This window comes from Notolabrus celidotus, chromosome 18, assembly GCF_009762535.1.
Source record: "Notolabrus celidotus isolate fNotCel1 chromosome 18, fNotCel1.pri, whole genome shotgun sequence".
In the NCBI taxonomy this organism is placed as follows: Eukaryota; Metazoa; Chordata; class Actinopteri; order Labriformes; family Labridae; genus Notolabrus; species Notolabrus celidotus.
The window spans coordinates 13,120,479-13,140,180 of record NC_048289.1 but is presented as its reverse complement, the minus strand read 5'-3'; the positions used below and the strand labels follow the sequence as shown (position 1 = coordinate 13,140,180).

At 38.9% G+C, this 19,702-nt stretch overlaps 1 protein-coding gene, 1 long non-coding RNA gene and 1 pseudogene across 2 annotated transcripts; 1 reads left to right on the top strand and 2 right to left on the bottom strand.

The window, feature by feature from the left end:
* The window catches only part of LOC117830240, a 49,145-nt pseudogene extending 47,967 nt beyond the window's left edge, over positions 1-1,178 (bottom strand).
* A 7,977-nt stretch (positions 1,179-9,155) lies between these two features.
* On the top strand, positions 9,156-16,424 carry LOC117830239. The gene is made up of 8 exons (XM_034708275.1): positions 9,156-9,239; positions 12,006-12,044; positions 12,254-12,484; positions 12,570-12,854; positions 13,416-13,694; positions 13,769-13,993; positions 15,702-15,812; positions 15,889-16,424. The coding sequence occupies exons 1-8, from the start codon at positions 9,203-9,205 to the stop codon at positions 16,341-16,343; spliced, it is 1,662 nt and encodes a 553-aa protein (XP_034564166.1). The 5' UTR covers positions 9,156-9,202; the 3' UTR covers positions 16,344-16,424.
* On the bottom strand, positions 11,894-19,039 carry LOC117830243. The gene is made up of 4 exons (XR_004634748.1): positions 18,991-19,039; positions 17,832-17,910; positions 12,595-12,687; positions 11,894-12,314 (listed from the first exon to the last, which is right to left on the bottom strand). It is a non-coding gene; the product is annotated as an uncharacterized LOC117830243 (long non-coding RNA).
* Between the last annotated feature and the right edge of the window lie 663 nt (positions 19,040-19,702).

Below are 19,702 nucleotides of genomic sequence, written 5' to 3'. Positions count from 1 at the left end.
ATCTTCAGGTGTGTGTGAGTCAGTTCTCTGGAGTCCTTTGAGGGTTTCCACCTTTCCACAGGCTGACACCATAAATACTGCGCAAAGGTACTGATTTTGACAGGTCGGAGCTGAAGAAGTGTGTGAAAGGTGGGTGTTGATGAGCTCTCGTTTGATTCTGCGGGAATTTAAAACAAAGCTGGGAGTGTCTGGAAAGTATTCAAATAGGCATTATATAAAAGTAGGTTTTACATAATCATCCTTTTTTCCTCCTAACTCCCAGAGTGATTCCTAGCTTATTTTATCTATATCAACCATCCCCCTTTTCTCTCCTGTGCATGGATCACAGTATTACAACAGGTCATAACCTACTTTGGGGGAGCAGTTTAATATGCTGCAATGTACAGTTTATAATGAACATGACATTATCTACATGGAACAGGGTCTTAACTAGTCCCAAGAGTTTCAATTATGGCCATAAAGTTGGATTTAGCATAAAAGCTTTATGCAGAGAAATGAACTTTTCCACCATAACTGCCTTCTGTGTCCAGTAGAAAAAGTCTGGATGCAATCCTTTAAGTGCGAATGTCACCATAAATGTGTATTTTTTAATTTCAAATTCTTAACTACAAACCTTTGCTTAGCCTTTTTAACAGCCGCCTCATGCTGCAAACCAAAGCTAATAGAGCTTATGTGCTCTAAAAGAGCATGCAGCCTCACGCCGCTCAGCTGTTCTGGAGTGATATGTGCAATTATTCTTGACTTGTCTTTGCAGGCTCTGTGGTCTTTTTTAATTCTTTCTCTGTCCCACTTTGGTCTTCCTCCCAACCTGCTGAAAACACAGGACCCCAGAGGACAAGCCCCCCTCCTCTCTCTCTCTGCCACAATTATTGCAGCACACATTTCTTTTTGAAAAATGCTCTGGCTTTCACCCTTTTCAAACATTGATGCTCAAATAAAGTCTTCTTTCTTCATTTGTGCAATACTGCCCCTGTCATGTCTTTTACATTGAGTTTATAGTTCAGACATCACTTATTTCAAATATTCTGTATTCTCTGCACCTGTTTTTGTAACATAGACTTTCCTTTAAAATGAATATGATATTAACATAATTGATCTCACTCACGTTAATTCTTACCTAACATCAGAATACTAAAGTGCATTAAAAAGTAAATACCTTTTAGTCTGCAGTTCAGGCTGTGTTGCTCCTCGTTTTATCCGCAGTGACCTCCTTGATAAGCCACAAAAAGAGTTTTTATTTAAAAAAGGAATCAGGATTAGAAAATGAGAGGAAAGATCCAGGTCATGAAATAAATATGAGGAAAATAAAAGTAATTTGCTCTTTCTCTTTTAGAAATCACATTTTCATGCCTTCTAAACGGTGAGAGGCAGCCTCAGCCACTCTATTGTGCAGCCTCTCTTTCTCTGTTTCATTCACACACACACACACTTTCACCTACTCTGTGCCCTAGTGGAGCCGTCTCCCCCCCTCCCTCTCCCTCTCTCTCTCTCTCTCTCTCTCTCTCTCCTTCTCTCTCTATCTATCTAAAACACACATTCATGCACTCTCGCTCCAGCTCAGCGTACTCTCTCTGTTGCCTCAGTTGTTAGATTGATCTCTCTTCTTCGCGCTCCGTCCTCTCTTTGTACTTCCACAGAGCTCCGACTCTTCACCCTCTATGTCACCGCTCCTTTTTTCCTCACCCAAGTGCTCTTCTACTCAATTATCTCCAATTTTTCCTCATCACTCTGTCCCACTCTCTCTTTTTTGCCTCTCACTGTTTCACCACATTTCTCCCTCTCTCGCTCATTATCTCCGTCACTCTATCAGTCAAACACACTCGTCCCATGATGTGATTCACACTCTTTTATATTCCCCTCTCTCACCCGCTCAGTGGATGGATTCAGGCCATCTCACTTTTCCCCTTGTGTCTTCATAAAAAGAGGAGAAACAGTGCAGACTTTTTCCATTCATAAAATGTGTCTTTATCACCTGTGCAGTACAAATAAAAGATGGTGACAGATACTGCAGGTACGTGTTGTGCACTGTTCACAAATCTGTCAAGAAAGTGGCCAACCACCACTCTGACTTTGAACAAACTTGGAGGAATGATGCACTGTCATTTAAAGAGTCCATACACATACATCACTGTCACCCTTGGTGGTATCTCTCCGCACAGTGGAGGTGAATGGCATTGTGTTGTTTATGTTCACAACATTAAAAATATATGATGAAGAGACAGAGTTTGTTTCACTTTTTTGACCGCTCTGCATAAACTTCTCTTAAAAAATACAGCAGACTACACATAACCACGTTCCCTACTTTATGAGGAAGAAAAGTAACTACTGCATTGTTAGGACACCTTGATCTGCACATCCAAAAATCCATTCTTTCTACTTTAAATGATAACTCCTTTAAATCCTGACTGAACACATAGAGTGACCTGATGAGGAGACCTTCATTACAGCCATGCAGAGTTGTTCAGATATCATTTATCCATACTGGTTCAGTTCCCTGGACCAGAGCCAAGATAGAGTAACCTTCTGATACAAGTGCCATAAAACAGCTATCCACAATACTGGCGGACTGCTGACATATTGCTATAGCTTTGACTAACATTGCAGTCTCTGCCAGCACTGCACTATTATTTCACTGCTATTTTTCTTTTTTGTTTTGATTATTTACCTGAAAGTAGTTGATATTTTTGAAGCCAATTGGTTATCATATCAGATCAAAGCGGCAACCTCTGGTCTAAAAATGTGAGTCCAATGCGGAAGTGCTAAAAACTGCAGTTCATCGAGGTTCCACTTGAGGCTGGCTCCGGACATACCGGAAACCACATACAGACCAATTCAAAAAAGACGATCTTCACAGCAGAAATAAACATGGTTACAGCCTGGTTCAAAAACACGAGTGTAGTCTGGATAGCTCATGTCTCGATAGACACACACTGTAGGGGGGTGAATTTTTTTCTAACGCGGCAATTTCAAAGATATTGAGATTAGGAGTCTTCCAATGAGAGGCACAGCTGACTTGATTGACAGGCGTGAACACTGTAGCTGTTGGCTAGGAGGCTCAAAGCCCGCCTCTTTAAGTCACAATCATTCGACAGCAGCAATATGGCTGCCGACGACGATTGGCCTCAAAACAGCGCTTCAGAAACAGATGGGTGACTCCACAGATCCTACGTCCATATTTTATACAGTCTTTGATCAGATCTGGGTTTTTTTTTGTCTAACCCTGATTAACTCACCCCCCACATGCACTTCCCTCTTCTTTGTACACTTCAGTTGTATCCATTTGAGACCGACTTCTCCATTCACACCCAAAAAACATTCTCTCAACCCGGCACCTTTAAGCTGAATTGTGAAATCTCAGACTGTGAAACAGAGTGTTCTTCTGCTGTCTTGAATGTAATCATAAAGTGTGAAAAGAAAAATGACATTATTTTATTGACACTGCACTTGACCTGGTTATGACCATTCAACAAGGTCATTCTTTAGAATTGCCTCTAATTCATCTTGTAATGTGTTTGTTACTCAGTGAAGGAAGGCCTTAGCTGTACCCCAAGTTATTACTGACTGACTGATTTAGTGTCTGGCACCTAATTTTGATCAGAGTAAAACCTCCAGGCCTCAAGTTACATAAAGGCATATGATGAACTGTTAGCATTATTTCATACAGAAGGAAAGCCTGTGATTTTGATTTTTGAGGAGCATAATATTATATTAGATGATCTTAGTTAATACTAAGATCTCTGAGTCCAGGCTTAGACATCTGTCTCAAATACATACAGCATTTCAAAGAGGAAGCAACTACATTGTCCCAAATGTCACGTGAGAGGCACTATCTTTAAGGTGGCTACAGTATACTAAAAGGTCAACAGTGCAATTTAGGGAAGTTTAGTAAACATCACAGCTCCCTTCTTCCCCATACCTCCTGCCATTTCTATGGTCTCAAATGTTTCAAGAAGAAAAAGAAAAGGACAGAAATCTCCAAAAGACGAGAGTTAAAATTAGTAAATTAATATATACACCATTCCCTGCTCAGGAAATGACATATAGAGCATGTTGAATATATGTGACAATATCATCAAGTACATGTAATATTTTAGTTTCAGTGAACTTCATTGACGCAGCTGGAGTGTTTGAGTGAACAGCTTACTTTATATTTGCTTTTGGAGCCTTTTGAAGAGAAGGCTGGAGGACAGAGGAAGGCGAGCTTGCTTAAAATACGTTAATGCACACAGTAGTGCTCTCTTTAAAAGCAGAGCTGTACATGAATCCTGCTGGATCAAACCTTTAAGGACGTCATGACACCTGCATTTAAACCCTTGATAAGAGCTGTAGTGGGTGCTCACCTTTAATGGTGCACCTCTGCATGGTGTACATTCACCACACTCCTCGTTTCACAGCTAAAAAACCTTGTTCTGAGAAACCAGCTTTCCTGTAGCTCTCTGTGTTAGCGGCTCTCATGCCAAAGGCAAGGAGAGAAAAGTGGGTCACGGGCAGATGGAGCAAACAGTAGTAAGATTATGCTGGCTATAATTTTCTTTTCCTTGTGTGTTTTAGTGAGTGTAGGTTCTTTGCTTTGGGTGAAATATAGTCTGTGAGAGGAACGAAGAAAAGCAGTGGAAGACACAGAAAGAACATGAAGTGATGTTTTTACAATTCAACTGCAATAATTTAAAATACAAGTTTAAAAAAAAACTTAGATTAAAGCTCCTGTGTGGAACTTTCAGTTTGTTTTGAGTATGAACAAAAGAGGTGTCTCATTTTTTTCTTTGCTGATTTTGACCTGTACATGTGTAGGTAGTGTTTTCTAACAAAAAAATCTCATCCTACTGTCTTTGAACATATCCCTCATCAAGAATCTTTGCTTTGGAAAATGTACCGAAATGATTTTCGATGCAGTTAAATACATTTGAACTCTACCCTTCGGCACAAGTGTTTAAATTAACAATATAAACATGAATCATGTCACTGATGGTCTCATGTGCTGCACTAGGTCACACAGAGGCATCAGTATGAATTTCAAACTATTTTGTAACAAGTTAAAAAAATATGTTCACAGGAGCTTTAATCTAACTTTAGCATTAAAGCCATTTTTAATAAATAGTGCTCTCAAACTCAAAGCCCGAAACACAATGTGCAGCTTACTGTACTATCAGTGGCAGAGCCTGCAGGAAATATGGGCTCAGACCTGCTGCAGGGCCTCATTCACATGTATTCATCAGAAAAACTGGTGCACTGCTGGACTCTGGTGGCAGCTTCATGTAACTGACTGGGACCTCACTAAACTTTTAAACTGTAAAACATTGGCCTCTATCCACCATAACTAATTTTGAATCTCATCTCTGCCTCAACATACAGTCATGGCCAAAAGTTTTGAGAATGACACAACTATTAATTTTCACAAAGTCTGCTTTTTCAGTTTTTATAATGGCAATTTGCATATACTCCAGAATGTTATGAGGAGTGATCAGCTCAACTGCAATTAATTGCAAAGTCCCTCTTTGCCTTGAAAATGAACTTTATCACCAAAAACACATTTCCACTGCATTTCAGCCCTGCCACAAAAGGACCAGCTAACATAATTTCAATGACACACAGGTGTCACACACATTAACACAGGTGTGGGTGTTGATGAGGACAAGGCTGGCGATCAATCTGTCATGATTGAGTGACTGGACACTTTAAAAGGAAGATGGTGCATGACACCATTGTTCCTCATCTGTTAGCCATGGTTACCTGCAAGGAAACACGTGCAGCCATCATTGCATTGCACAAAAAGGGCCTAACAGGGAAGTTTATAGCAGCGAGTAAGATTGCACCTCAGTCAACCGTCTATCCAATTATCAAGAACTTCAAGGAGAGAGGTTCAATTGTTGCCAAACAGGCTCCAGGGCGCCCAAGAAAGTCCAGCAAGCGCCAGGACCGTCTCCTGAAGGTGTTACAGCTGCGGGATCGGGCCGCCACCAGTGCAGAGCTTGCTCAGGAATGGCAGCAGGCAGGTGTGAGTGCATCTGCACGCACAGTGAGGCGAAGACTTTTGGAGGAAGGCCTGGTGTCAAGGAGGGCAGCAAAGAAGCCACTTCTCTGCAGTAAAAACATCAGGGACAGACTGATATTCTGCAGAAGGTACAGGGACTGGACTGCTGAGGACTGGGGTAAAGTCATTTTCTCTGATGAATCCCCTTTCCGATTGTTTGGGGCATCTGGAGGAAGGCTTGTTCGGAGAAGACGAGGTGAGCGCTACCATCGGTCCTGTCTCTTGCCAACAGTGAAGCATCCTGAGACCATTCATGTGTGGGGTTGCTTTTCGGTCAAGGGAGTGGGCTCTCTCACAATCTTGCCTAAAAACACAGCCATGAATAAAGAATGGTACCAGAACGTCCTCCGAGAGCAACTTCTCCCAACCATCTAAGGGCAGTTTGGTGATGAAGATTGCCTTTTCCAGCATAATGGAGCACCTTGCCATAAAGCAAAAGTCATAACAAAATGGCTCGGGGAACAAAAGATTAAGATTTTGGGCCCTTGGCCAGGAAACTCCCCGGATCTTAATCCCATTGAGAACTTGTGGTCAATCCTCAAGAGGCAGGTGGACAATCAAAAACCCACAAATTCTGACAAACTCCAAGCATTGATTATGCAAGAATGGACCGCCATCAGTCAGGATTTGGTCCAGAAGTTGATTGACAGCATGCCAGGGAGAATTGCAGAGGTCTTGAAAAAGAAGGGTCAACACTGCAAATATTGACTTATTGCATGAATTCTGTGTAATTCTCAATAAAAGCTTTTGATACTTATGAAATGCTTCTAATTGTATTTCATTATACCATAGAAACATCTGACAAAAACCCCTAAAAACCCTGAAGCAGCAGACTTTGTGAAAATGTAATATTTGTGTCATTCTCAAAACTTTTGGCCATGACTGTACACTGTTTCACCAATGTTCTGTTAACCAGTCTAAACATAGTTCCAAGAAAGTAATTGCACAAGATACGTCTTCACCTCTCAAAACTTTGCAAACGTGTTGCTAGGTGACGTCTTAAATGTCCACACAGCAAAATAAAACTGTACTTGATTCTGAGAAGTAAGCCAAATAAACAGAAACAGCACATGGTTCGCCATGTGCCACATCATGGTTGTATAACTTTGTGCCATTTCAGCAGACTAGCTTTGAGACCGACATGTTTCTTCTTATATCTTTGAGATGTGTTAACCACTAACCCTGCATGCAAGGTTATGTTTACATTTATTAAAGTTTGAGTCATTTTCTCACCCACATTTCCAGAAGGCAGAAGTTGCTGACTGGAATAACACATATCTTCAGTCTTTATCTGAATCAGCAGTATCTCATTCTCACCCAAAAGCCACAGTGTCCTGAGATGACCTGCACACAACCAACTGATGAAGCACCACACCAACAATTAGCTCTGTAGTATTACATCATCTTCCTTTTCCAGCCACAGTGCTGCATCTGAACATGCACAGACAACTTCACTTCTTACTGATAACTACTGATGGTTGATCAGTGATTGAAAGGCATCATTTGAAATCATAAATAAATGTCTCTGAGCTTCTCAGTCTGTCTCCTTTGTACCCCTTTGTGGTGTCAGCTGCCGCCAGAAACTTCATATGACTTATCTGGTTTCGGTTTCTGTCATGGCTTGACCACTGCAGCTTCTCCTTTTATTTCTCAGAAACCAAACCGTAAGTAGTTCTGAATTATGCAGTCAATTCTGAATAGTTATAACAACTGCAATAGAACCTATGGAGGCAAAAAAGAAGCATAAAGACACTGTTTTAGAAGTTTGAGATATTAAAATGCATTTAAATGCTTTAAGCCTGCAGACAATAGCATTTCAAGAATCAAGAGCGATACATCCTCATTAGTCAAAGAAAAAGGCATTATACATCTAAAAACTGAGCTGTTGTTTTGTTTGCAGACCCGCATGTCCCAAAATGTCATTGCATGCCCCTCATTAGTACAGATGCTGTGGATTAGAAAAGTACACTTTCATGTGAAGTCATTATATCAGCGGTCAGCTGGGACATAATACAAGTATTAGAAGGAGACAAATAAAAACAACTGTCAATTTTAGTTTTAAAAGACTGACATAGTTCTCTCAACATCAACCTGAAAAAACTGTTTGTCACTAAATCTTTCAGAAATATCAAACTTTCATAATTAGTGGTTCCCAAATGCATCACTGGTTCTGGTCTCTTTGAGGGTTCACCTGCTCTAAGGGGACTTTTATTAACTGACATTTACATTCTGAAGGAGTCAATAAATCTTTCTGAGTATTTTTTTACCACAAAATAAGTGACACTTTAATGTCTTTATAATGAATTTATCATTAATATCACAACTTCTATAGGAAGAACTCAGGCCCTTAGTTGGGATTGTTTTGTCATGTTCTGTCAGTGCCTTTCATTCAGGCCCTGGAGCTTCTGCACCGGCCTGCTCAACATGCTGAGTCAATCTGTTGTTTCACATAAAACAGCTGTTTAGCTCTTAGTCCAGTCTCAATTTATAGTTTGATGTCTGTGTTTGGCTTGGGTTATCTTAGTGTACAACATAGATTTGGCTGTTGATTAATCCAGAGTGTTTGGTTTGCTTTTGAGTCACATTGGCGTGTCATGGTCAGTAATCTTCTTTCATACTTTCTTTTTCAGTTCACCTTTGTGCTGTAGCGTTTTGTTCGCATTTGTCTATATTACAAAATATAACTAAGAACATTTTACTGCCCTCCTTGAAGGTTTACAGGACTTCATTAAGGAGGTATTTCTTAAGCTTCTACCTCACTTTCCTTTTGTTTTCTTTGAATTCATCCTGTCTAGGATTCATTTGTGTCATATGTTTTTTAAGTTGAGTCTTGTGTGCAGCACTAGATGTCAAAGCTCACTTTACATCGAAACAGTCTTGTCTGGCTACAGTTTCTTTAGTTTCTTCTTGCTCTGTCATAACTTGAAATGTGTTAATCAAATTCATTGAAGACAGCTTTCAGTACACTATCTGGAAAAGTACTAAGGAGAAATATTGCTACATTAAAGACTGAAATGCACGCTGCTTTTTTCTGCTTGCAACACCTTTTATCCCTCTAACTTCCTCATCATTGGGTGGATACTTAAAATAGTCAGTCTTAGTATCTTGTCATTTCTCTGCCTGAATCATTGTGTTTCTGTTCCTGCTCTGTGAGTGACTGTGAGCAGAGAGATGAGGGGAGGAATACAGTTACTGCTGCTTCTGGCAGGTAAGAAGGATCCAAATTATTCAGTTCCTTTCAGCTAGAATGAAGTCAGGTTTGATAGCTCAACAAGAGTGTGTTGTGTATTTGTGTAACACGGTATCACCTTTCCCATTGCGACATGTATGAGGGGTTCGAACTCAAGGCTTAGGGTAAGACCTTGACGGAGGTCTCTTGTGACACTTTAAGTAAGGGCCTTTTTGACCTTTTAAAAATGTTGGAATTTTCCTTTATTTAACTGAGTTATTATGAATAGCTTTTCATTTAATAAAACAAGAAAAAAAACGTAGATGCCTTTAGTTAAGATGTCTTACCCTCATCAGTAAACCTTCCAGCATTGAAAAACAGCCACAGATCAGAGAGAAGCAGAGCGCTTTTAATATCTCAGGACCAACAGTGGTTAAAACATATCGATGCAATGTACAGTGCTTTTGATTTCAATGTGGTAATTTATGTTTTATATATCTATTCTATTATAAAGATATTTATTTTAAGTAATACAAAAAAGGTTTTACGTTTTTCAACCCAATGTAAAGCAGCCCATAGTTTAAGTATTTTGAAAGAATTGAATATTCATCTACTTCTGTCATTTGTTGATTGAGGTAAATATCACCTCAAGTCGCACTTTTTCCAGTTTTTGTGGCAAATAATAATTTCCAATTTTACAAGGTCTGACCTGCAGAGTCCAATTTCTTTTTTACACATATATATCTATTTGGCATTTTCGCCTTTATTGACAGGCAGCAAAAGTCAAGGCCGGGAGTTGAACCAGCAACATCTGCAGCAAGGACTATAGCCTCTGTAAATGAGGCGCGCTTAGACCGCTATGCCAACGGCACCCTGCCGAGTCCAATTTTGACCAAATCTGAATTTTCTGTCTGAAGAACTACTATTGACATTAAAAAAAGTTATTTGTAACTTTTCTTTGAGGAAAAGTCAACTTGATGTTGATGATAAATCATTGACTGTTCCCCCCAGAAAATGTTTAGGGTTTTACAATTATCCTAATCATGTCATATCTACATTTACATTGATGCATAGCGCTAAAACGCTGATAAATATACATTGTCCTAATCAAATAAATGTACCATAATAAATCAAATTAAAGAAGGAGAGTCGTTTTCTCCGCCATCCCTGCAGGAGTTATGAATTACCAATCTTGATGACTATTTCACTGATTGCACTTTTTCCTTCAGTCTCTTAGCTGTTTGCCTCTTTCTCCCTCACCTCATGAGTCCTATTCCTAGTCCTTATATTACTTGTATATACGATAATTAATGATACGCATTTATCTTTAATATCTCTTGCACAGTGAAACGTCTCATGGCAGATAAAGCTTTTTTTATTATTATTATTTAAGGTTCTCACTGTAATCGAAGAAGTGATATTTATTTATATATCATTGTTTTAATATTCTGTACTGCCCAGCCCGAGGGAGAGAGAGGGAGAGGGAACGGGCACATACATATGGACATGAAACAAACACTGATTGTTTGATAGTAAAGTCTGGATTGGCTCTTTACAACTCTCTCAATGCCATGAAATACATGCAGCACACCTCTGTTCACAGATACACAGAGACAGCCGTGTCACATTGATGAGACCTCCACTGGTTCAAATAGATCTTTGCATCATATTCTCATGAATGTACAAAATGATTGTGCTGGTCAACGATCTTTGTTTGTGCCCCAGTGGGCCATATTTTTGTTTTTGTCTCTGCTGACGGGCACCTCACGTCCACACTGCTGACACGTTAGTTTGTATGTGTGTGTAACTGTCAAGTTAATGTTAGTGTGCATAGCAGGAAACATGCGGCTGTGTTAATCTGTAATTGGTACAGATTATAGTGATATAATATAAAATTGAGAGGTCAGTCATCAATAACAACTGAACAGGCTAAAAATCCTCCAATTCTGGTCACCAGCCTGTCAATCGGTGCACCTCTGATTATGACTGAACATTTTTATCCTAAATCAAAACTTTAGCAAAATAAGCCAGGTGTTTGATGTAGCTGTGATTGTGCAAGTTAACATTTTCTCCTTATGTTAGTTGGAAAAAGTAATTTATACAAGCTAAAGAGCATGTTACTTTCAGCTGCTGAATTAGAATTAAAGTTGATATATTCTAACAGTGATGCACATATATACAGACATTGGCCCTTCTATGCTTGTAAGGATACTGGATTAGAATTTTCATCTCAAAGAGGCTCCTTGGTTCACAAATCATGGGTTATATCTGCATTTCAATGATAATTTCAAAAATAAATAGTGTATTCCATCAATTGAAAATGAATATTAAATTATATACAAAATGTATAAATTATGTATAAATAATGCTAAAAATGTCTTTGCTGCATTTTGTTTGAATTGTGTTGTGTATATCACAAACACACATACAGGCTACAGGCAAACAGACAGACGGGATAAACCACATGCCATTCACAATGTCAACCTGGTATGAAGCAAAACTATCTTATGTTATTTTCCAAGAGCAGCGATAATCATTGTGTGAGAGAGAAAAAAGTAGTACAGGAGGTAGCTCTTGTATACAGAAACTGCATCGACTAAAACTGAGCGAGAGGTTTGGGCTCACTTTTGTGTCAGAAGTTAAATGTATTTATATAAAATGATTCCAAAATGACTTTAACTTCTTTTGTCAATAGTTTTTATTTGGCTCTGTCTTGTTTGCTTACATAGTGGAAATGAATGTAAGCTGTGTATCATTTAGTTTTCTTTGAATTTAAGTTGGAAATCTTTCTTGATTTCGTTGCAGTGTTCGTGCTCCAGGCCAGATGTCAGCAAGGGCTGAAAGGTAATCAGTGTTCGCACATCTGCAACAGATGTCAAGTTTACATCTCCTTTCTATTACCATCTATATCTGCTGTGATCTGTCACTAGGTGGCAGCAATACCAATGCTCAACACCTCTTTGCAATTTATTGTAGGGACATTCATTTTGTCAGCACCTACATTAGAGCGTTTTACTTAATCTTTTCTTGTCCCCTGTCCCCTGCATCTTTAGTTTCTGTGTACCCAATCCTACCTGTTAACCAGGCATTCTCTGGGGACTCATTTCACTTGAGCTGCAATGGGAGTGCAAGTGAGAACGGAGTTCAATGGTACTTGAATGACATGCAACAAAGGACGACAAGTAAAACCTATAAGATAGCAGCCGCTACCCAGAGGCACTCAGGCCTTTATCATTGTGAAAGCAACGGGGAAAAGAGTGACAGTGTCAATATTAATGTCCTGGGTAAGTGTTACGCATAAACAAATGTAGTACCCCTTGAAATCAGGGTGGCATTAAGGGATCATAATCATTTTTGTTTACCATTCAGACTACATTCCCACTGCCTCACTCACCATCGTGACAGGCCAGCCAGTGATGCAGGTCGGGGGGTCAGTCATCCTGAGTCTCCATAATGAAGATGGTCTGGAGGGATGGAAATGCTGGTTCTACAGGGGAGGGGGAACCAAGACAAAGAAGATAGGGTTGAGGGTGAAGGAGAACAATCTCAGGCTAGATTTTCAACCAGCGCGTCTCACTGCCCCTGAAACCATTTTTTGGTGTAGTGATGGAACTGAACAAAACAGAAGTAACCAAATCACAATCAGGACCTCAGGTGGGCATACTGTGCTTTAATGCTTTGTCATACATACTGCTATATTTCTTCTACTATAGAAACCATTCAATAATGCAAAGTATTTTTTTTCGATATTTTAAAATCTACTTATCCAATATAATTGTTTTCTAAAAATAATATCAAATTATTCTGTCTAAAACTCTTTTTTCTGCATCCATGATTCCATAGCTTGTGTTTGACTGATACAAATGAAAGATGGTCTAAGCCAGGACAGTTACAGCAGTCTTTACCGGCCCAAGACAGCACTTTATTTTACAATATTAAAACAATAACATATTTTTCATAAGCTTTCTTATCAACAAAATAAACCAAAGCTGTTAAATTAATGAATTCCACATTGTAATATTTTGACACCACGATTTGTTACATTGTGTTAAAGATCAGCTGTAGCTGTTTGGAATATAAATCAATAAACTACTTTTAAATTAAAATACAAGTGTGTAATCCAAGTATGAATCCACTATTAGCCTAAACAATATATATTTTAGTCTCTTAAGTTACAGGAATAAAACTGATATAATCTTAACCATTTTGTTTCAGAGAAAAAGTTATCCCTGGAAATGTACCCTCTGCCTGCTTTGGTCGGGGAGAGACTGACTCTCAGGTGTCTTGTCTGGGGCACGGATCAGATCAGTCACACTGTTTTCTACAAAGACAACAAAACCATACAGGGTGGTGCCAGTCCAACCTACAATATCCCAAGTGTGACAGAATCTCTAGGGGGAAGCTATAAGTGCGAGTCCACCTTCACATACAGAGGCCGAACTGCTGGGCCCCCATACAAAGAGGAGTCTGATGATCAAGATGTGCTCGTTCAAGGTATGTGAGATAATGTGTAAACACACGTCTATGTTTCTCTCTTTTACATCTATCTTCTTATTTGTTCTTTTCAGTGCCTCCGATAAGAGCGTACCTCTCTGAAAACCTTGGCATGTCGTGTTCTTGTCCGTCATGCCCCAGCAAAAACTCCTATCGCTGGTACCACAAGAGTGATGAGGATCAGCCATGGGTACCTTTAGGCTCTGATAAAGGATACTTGATGCCAAAAGAGAGTGGTACTTATGCATGTAGAGCTGTGTGGCGCAACGGGAGGTCTCTTCTCAGCAATGGTTATGCTTGTAAGTTCCTGCTAATGGACTTTCTGGGATTCTGTGGGGAGCTTTTAAAGTCTGCTAAAATAATCTTGATGTTGTTTTTGTTGTCTCAGCTTCCGCTTAGAGACTTTGAATACTTAACAGAAACCTGGACATGCTGACACAATTTCTTTAAAAAGGGGATTAGTGCTGCACCATTAATTTAATTTGTAATAACAGTCACAATTTTGGCCATCCAAAAATTAAAGACACATGAATTATTGGGGCTTAAAATGTATGTTCCACCTATAATAAATCCTATGTGGTGGTGTATCAAAAGCATTTTGAGAAATACTCAACCCTATTTAAATTATGTTAGGTTTTCTGCTATGCTCACTATGTTGGCTATACTTTCTTACGTATGCTGTTGTCTGTTCACAAATGACTTTAATCTTCTCAATCTGTTTCTAATCTGTACTCCTCTCCACACACAAACACACAAACTTACACACTCAGTCTGCACCTGTCACACAGCGATCTCTCTCTTTGCTTTCTTCTTTACCTGTATGTGACAGTTTCATCAGCAGTACATTTTTATTGAGTCATACTACAACATAACTTATGTTATAAAAAGTTTCACCAGCAACAACAGGTGATGCGTGTGTTCACGAGGCTTGTTGTTACTGACATGGCGTGTCTTAACAATCATAAACTAATAATGCAAAAACACATCTGCAGTAAAGCAGGCTAGAGTAGTATCAAGGGAAGGCAACTTTATTTGTTTAGCGCATTTCATACACAAGGGCAACTCAATGTGCTTTACATTAAAACATTAAAAGCATTGGAAACATTCAGACAATCATAAAAGAACACAATTAAAATGACAAATATAATAAAACGGAAACGGAAAATTAGAAATATGTTAAAAATAAATTTGGTTAAGGTGAGTTAAAATAAGCTAAGATAGGGAGGCAGTGGCAAATAAAAAAGTCTTAGTCTTTGATTGAAAAGAGGTCAGAGTTGGAGCAGACCTGCAGCTTTCAGGGAGTGTGTTCCAGATATGTGGTGCATAATGACTAAACGCTGCTTCACCATGTTTTGTTCTGACTCTAGGGACTGAAAGCAGACCAGTACCTGATGACCTCAGAGGTCGAGGTGGTTCATAAAGTAGCCGCAGATCAGCAATGTATTTTGGGCCTTAACCATTCAGGGCTTTATAAACCATCAGCAAAAGTGTGTGAGTAAAGCAGAGGGACGGCATGAGCATGGACAGTAAATCTGCACCATTAACTAGCTAACCACTGCATGGCTTGACAGTCAGCTAAAATACTGTTTAAGGGATTATGTGTTACTGTACTGGGACACCTTTTAAGTGTTTTTTTTAAATCCTTCGTTATACGTGCGTGTGTGTGTGTGTGTGTGTGTGTGTGTGTGTGTGTGTGTGTGTGTGTGTGTGTGTGTGTGTGTATATCAGTAAAATGATTCCCCATAAACAGGAAAGACACAGTAAATCTGAAATGTCAGCAATTTCCAGGATACTGAAATCAAAAGTACCAAAATAAATAAAATCTGCAACAGTGTATTAAAAAAGCTGCACTGCTGCTCAGTTTCAATGGCCACAAAAGGGGAACATTCTACTTGTTTAGCCATTACTTTAGGTCCAGGTCTTTTCCACCGCAAACCCTGCTTCTAAGTACAAGCAGGAAAATACAGTCATGATGATTAAACATTTTTGTTTTCATATCTGTTTCAGATCAATCTCCGATCAAGTTAATTTTCCTGGTTGTGGTCATGGTGCTGCTAATAGGTTTAGCAGTCACAGCTTTTGCTTGTTATATGTGGTATAAGAAGAGAACTCCAAAAGGTATGGAACTACATGTTCACACTTTTTGTAAGTATCCTGAAGGCATCATGTAACCTTTTTCTAATTATTATTTTAGCACCAATCTACGAGGATGTGGCACAAGCTTCCCGAAACAAGGGTAATAACGAATACGAGATGTTGCAAAAGTCACGTAGGGAGGGCGAGTACGACACCCTGCACCCAGAGGCACCTGGCACACAGAGGAAAGACGGTGAATATGAAGCACTGAGGAAAGCGGAAATACAAGAAGGGGTGTACCATACTGTGGAAAAGCATGGGGCAGTAGGAGAAGAGAGGGGGTATGAAGTGCTGAAGAGAGAGGGGGTGAAAGAGGATGTGTATCACACCGTGGAAATGCATGGGGCAGTTGGAGGAGAGGGGGGGTATGAAGCGCTGAAGAAAGAGGGGAGGAAAGAGGAGGTGTACCACACCCTGAGCATGGAGGGCGCAGGTGGAGGAGAGGAAGGAATTAAGCATCAGGGACAAGCAGCAGACAGAGCTTATGAGGTGACGGAGGAAAAGAAAGACTGAAGTGAAAATAACTGAGAAATGAAAGGAAAGATAGGTCTCCGAAGATTTTATACAAAAGAAAAAAATGGTGCAAACCAGCAAAGTCACATTTTTACACTTTTTCTTTTGGACAGACAAAATGTGTTTTATCAAAAATGTAAAAAACAGAAGTCAAGTAAAAAAAAAAAAAGTCAAGTTGAGAAGAAAGTACATAATTATTTTATATTATTTTAGTAATGCTGTAAAATGAAATTTGCTGTTATGGGTAACCAGCACAGGAAGAAAGAACCAAAACAATGAATAAACAAGTAAGCACAGCCGTACAACAAGCCAAGCTTTGAGACAAACACATTTTTCAAACCTTAATATTCAACACACATACCCTCGCTGACTGCCTAACACAGTTATTCAGTCCTCTTCACTGCATTTTTAGCTTGACTTTTTATAGCTTTTTTTTATACAAGAGAATAGCCATTTTTTTGCCATTGTATAGTTGACAATAAATAAGAAGCACTGCTTTTGTGTAGAACATGTATAAATATAAAGAGGTAGAAAATATATACATATAAAAAAAATAATACAATATCAAATATAATATAAAACAAACGTCCAATATGCAGTTAGGTAGGGAAGATATTTGCTTAAATATTTCACATGATAGGAGTCATTGCACAAGTAACCAGTATTGCACATGAATGGTTATTGTTATTTGATTGTGCGTGTTTACTGTTGTGATGGCTCTAGGGGAAAAGACTAGACTGAACAATCCTATGCAAAAGTTATAGTTTACATTAAAGGGATGTATAATAGGTAAATATTATGTCTAATGAGTCCAAACAGTCAAATTAAGCTCAATGAATCCAGAAAAATCTGATTACATTTTACATTAAAAGTTGAATGGGCTTAATGATATGTAAATATTAAGTGTAAAGGGAATACATCACCTGTATGTGTGCTTGTTGTGTGTCAATTTAAAAAAAAAAATTAAAGTTAAAAAAGAAACAAGTTGAATTGGCTGCCAAAGTTTCTTTTGTATAGCACAGTGAAATGTATTAATATTTCACCTTTGCATCTTGAAATATAAGTTAATTCCAAGCACTTTTCAGTAATGTTCTTTTGACACCTTATAAACCGTATAATATGTTTTGTAAATGTATTGTTTCTTTTAAGCTCAATTCTATTTACCAGTTGGTTTTATAATAAAGACATGTCACTTTAAATTGCTGTAAATCTGTAGTTCATAAGAAAGAGTAGAATTTCTGTTTTATGTCACATGCAATATTAAATATGAATTTTTCGCAATTAAGCTGTTTTTGTTCTTCTTGAGGTACAATTACTTTGTTACGTTACGTATGAGCCTTAAGAATGGATGTAAGAAACAGGAATCCCTCTAAATGTTTGTGAAGCACAGAGGAAGATAAGGGCTAAGTACGTTACACAAAATATTTCTGGAGAAATTTAAGACAGTAGATCAAGAAAAGGTCAGATAATACACAAGACCAGACTCACCATCACCTTCTGTCCATACAACGACTCGGCCCTCTTTGAAGATTATACTCCAGTAAATTCCTTCTCTCCAAGTTAAACTCTGAAAAAGGGCAATCAATCAATCAGTCTTTATTTACATAGCACCAATTCACAACAAATGTTATCTCAAGATGCTTTACAAACAGAGCTGGTCGAGACCGTATTCTGTTATATTATTAACAAAGACTCGGCATCAAGACAGGATAAGATCAAGTCCAATCATACAGACAGGACTGGGTCTGATCTCATCTTAATCCATCATTAGAAGCATTTAGCAAGTTACAATGGCAAGGAGAACTTCCTTTAAACAGGCAGAGACCTGGAGCAGAACATGACTCATGTGAGACAGCCATCTGCCTCGACCGCAGGCAAAACTAAGTACTTTTCTGAAGTGTTCACTCTGCCCTTACACTGTACAGCCGCTAATATTTAGTTCAGTTTTTACCATAAAATGTCTTTCCATATTGATAATTTCAAGTGGTTATCATGGCACTGTAAGTAAACAGCAACACTGAAGTCCACAACATTCTGTATACCTCCTCATAAATATCTTCAGAGATGCATTAGTGTTATTTTTGAGGACAACATGGCCGATATTTGTCCAAACATTAAAAACAGAGAGAATGGCTTGATTGGGAAGTTTAAAAAGTAGACCGCTCCCGCTGTATGTTTGGCAAACAGTTGTTAAAAGCCTAGAGCCATGTTTGCTAGCAGGCTTTTATGGTCCATCTTTCTATCCATTCGTACCTAATTGTCAGCTTTTCAGCCTCCAAAGTGTTCATGTTTTGAAACCACACGTTTTTCAAATGGTCCTGTATGTCTTGCTGCTACATTACAGGAAAATTCCTACTAATGAAATGTGTACCGAACAGTTTCCTGAACACAAGGAATCTGACTAGGGTTGCCATTTTGCCAACTACAGGTGTACGATGCCATGGTGGTGTGAGCATGATGTGTGAATTCAGCGTATATTCATATTCTGATTCAACTGGAAATGCAGAAAGTGTGTATATTCCCTTTAATCCTTACTGTATCATTATGTAACCTCATATGAATAAACCTCTGAGAAACCACAGTTTGGCTCTTTACATCAAAAATCTGGCAAAAGAAAAATTTAATGCAAAAGAAGAGTATGACTCACCAAATGTGCTTTTTCCATGCTTTTTGCTGCTCTTGACTGACTCAATCAGTTTTTTTTTCCTTTTGCACAGCCAGAGAGAAGTCTTTACATGACAAGTCACAGTTTACAGATATTTGAAGTTCATTTGTGATCAGCTCTGTGCGGCATCTGTTTCTTGAGTCTGACCATTTAATGGCCTTCAGAGAGAAAATCCTCTCCACACTTTTTTTTGCAGAACTCTGCACATTTGCGCTGTAGGCCTATACAACTGATGTGCGTGAGGGGGTCTGTGATTGGATGACAGGCGGTGTGATTGGCACATGATCTGCCACTGCCGTTTTATCTGATCTAGGATCTGTAGAGTGCTGTATTTGATGTATTTACAAGAGTTAATAGTCAATATATAGGACAATTGAGGTCCCGTATGAAACAAACCAATATAGCCCAATATACGGGATGTCCCGGCTAATATGGGACAGTTGGCAACCCTAACGTGACGTGGAAACACGGCGACTTCGAAAATGACTAACATCAATCCTAAAATCGAAAATAGGTCCAACAGGTAGCTTTGACACCTGAGCTGTACCTTAGGACCTCATAGGTTGAGAATGTACAAATGATTCCACGCCATTTTTCTTCTGCAGGTGTTATCTTCTTCATCGTGGAAACCGATGCACCTGAAATCTCGCTCACTAAATAGGCGGATGGGGCGCAAAGTGATGGTCACGTGGTT

Coding starts and splice junctions, on each gene's coding strand:
- LOC117830239 (XM_034708275.1), top strand. CDS start 9,203: ATGAGGGGAGGAATACAGTTACTGCTGCTTCTGGCAG. Junction 12,045..12,253: donor ATGTCAGCAAGGGCTGAAAG/GTAATCAGTGTT, acceptor CTGCATCTTTAG/TTTCTGTGTACCCAATCCTA. Junction 12,855..13,415: donor AATCACAATCAGGACCTCAG/GTGGGCATACTG, acceptor ATTTTGTTTCAG/AGAAAAAGTTATCCCTGGAA.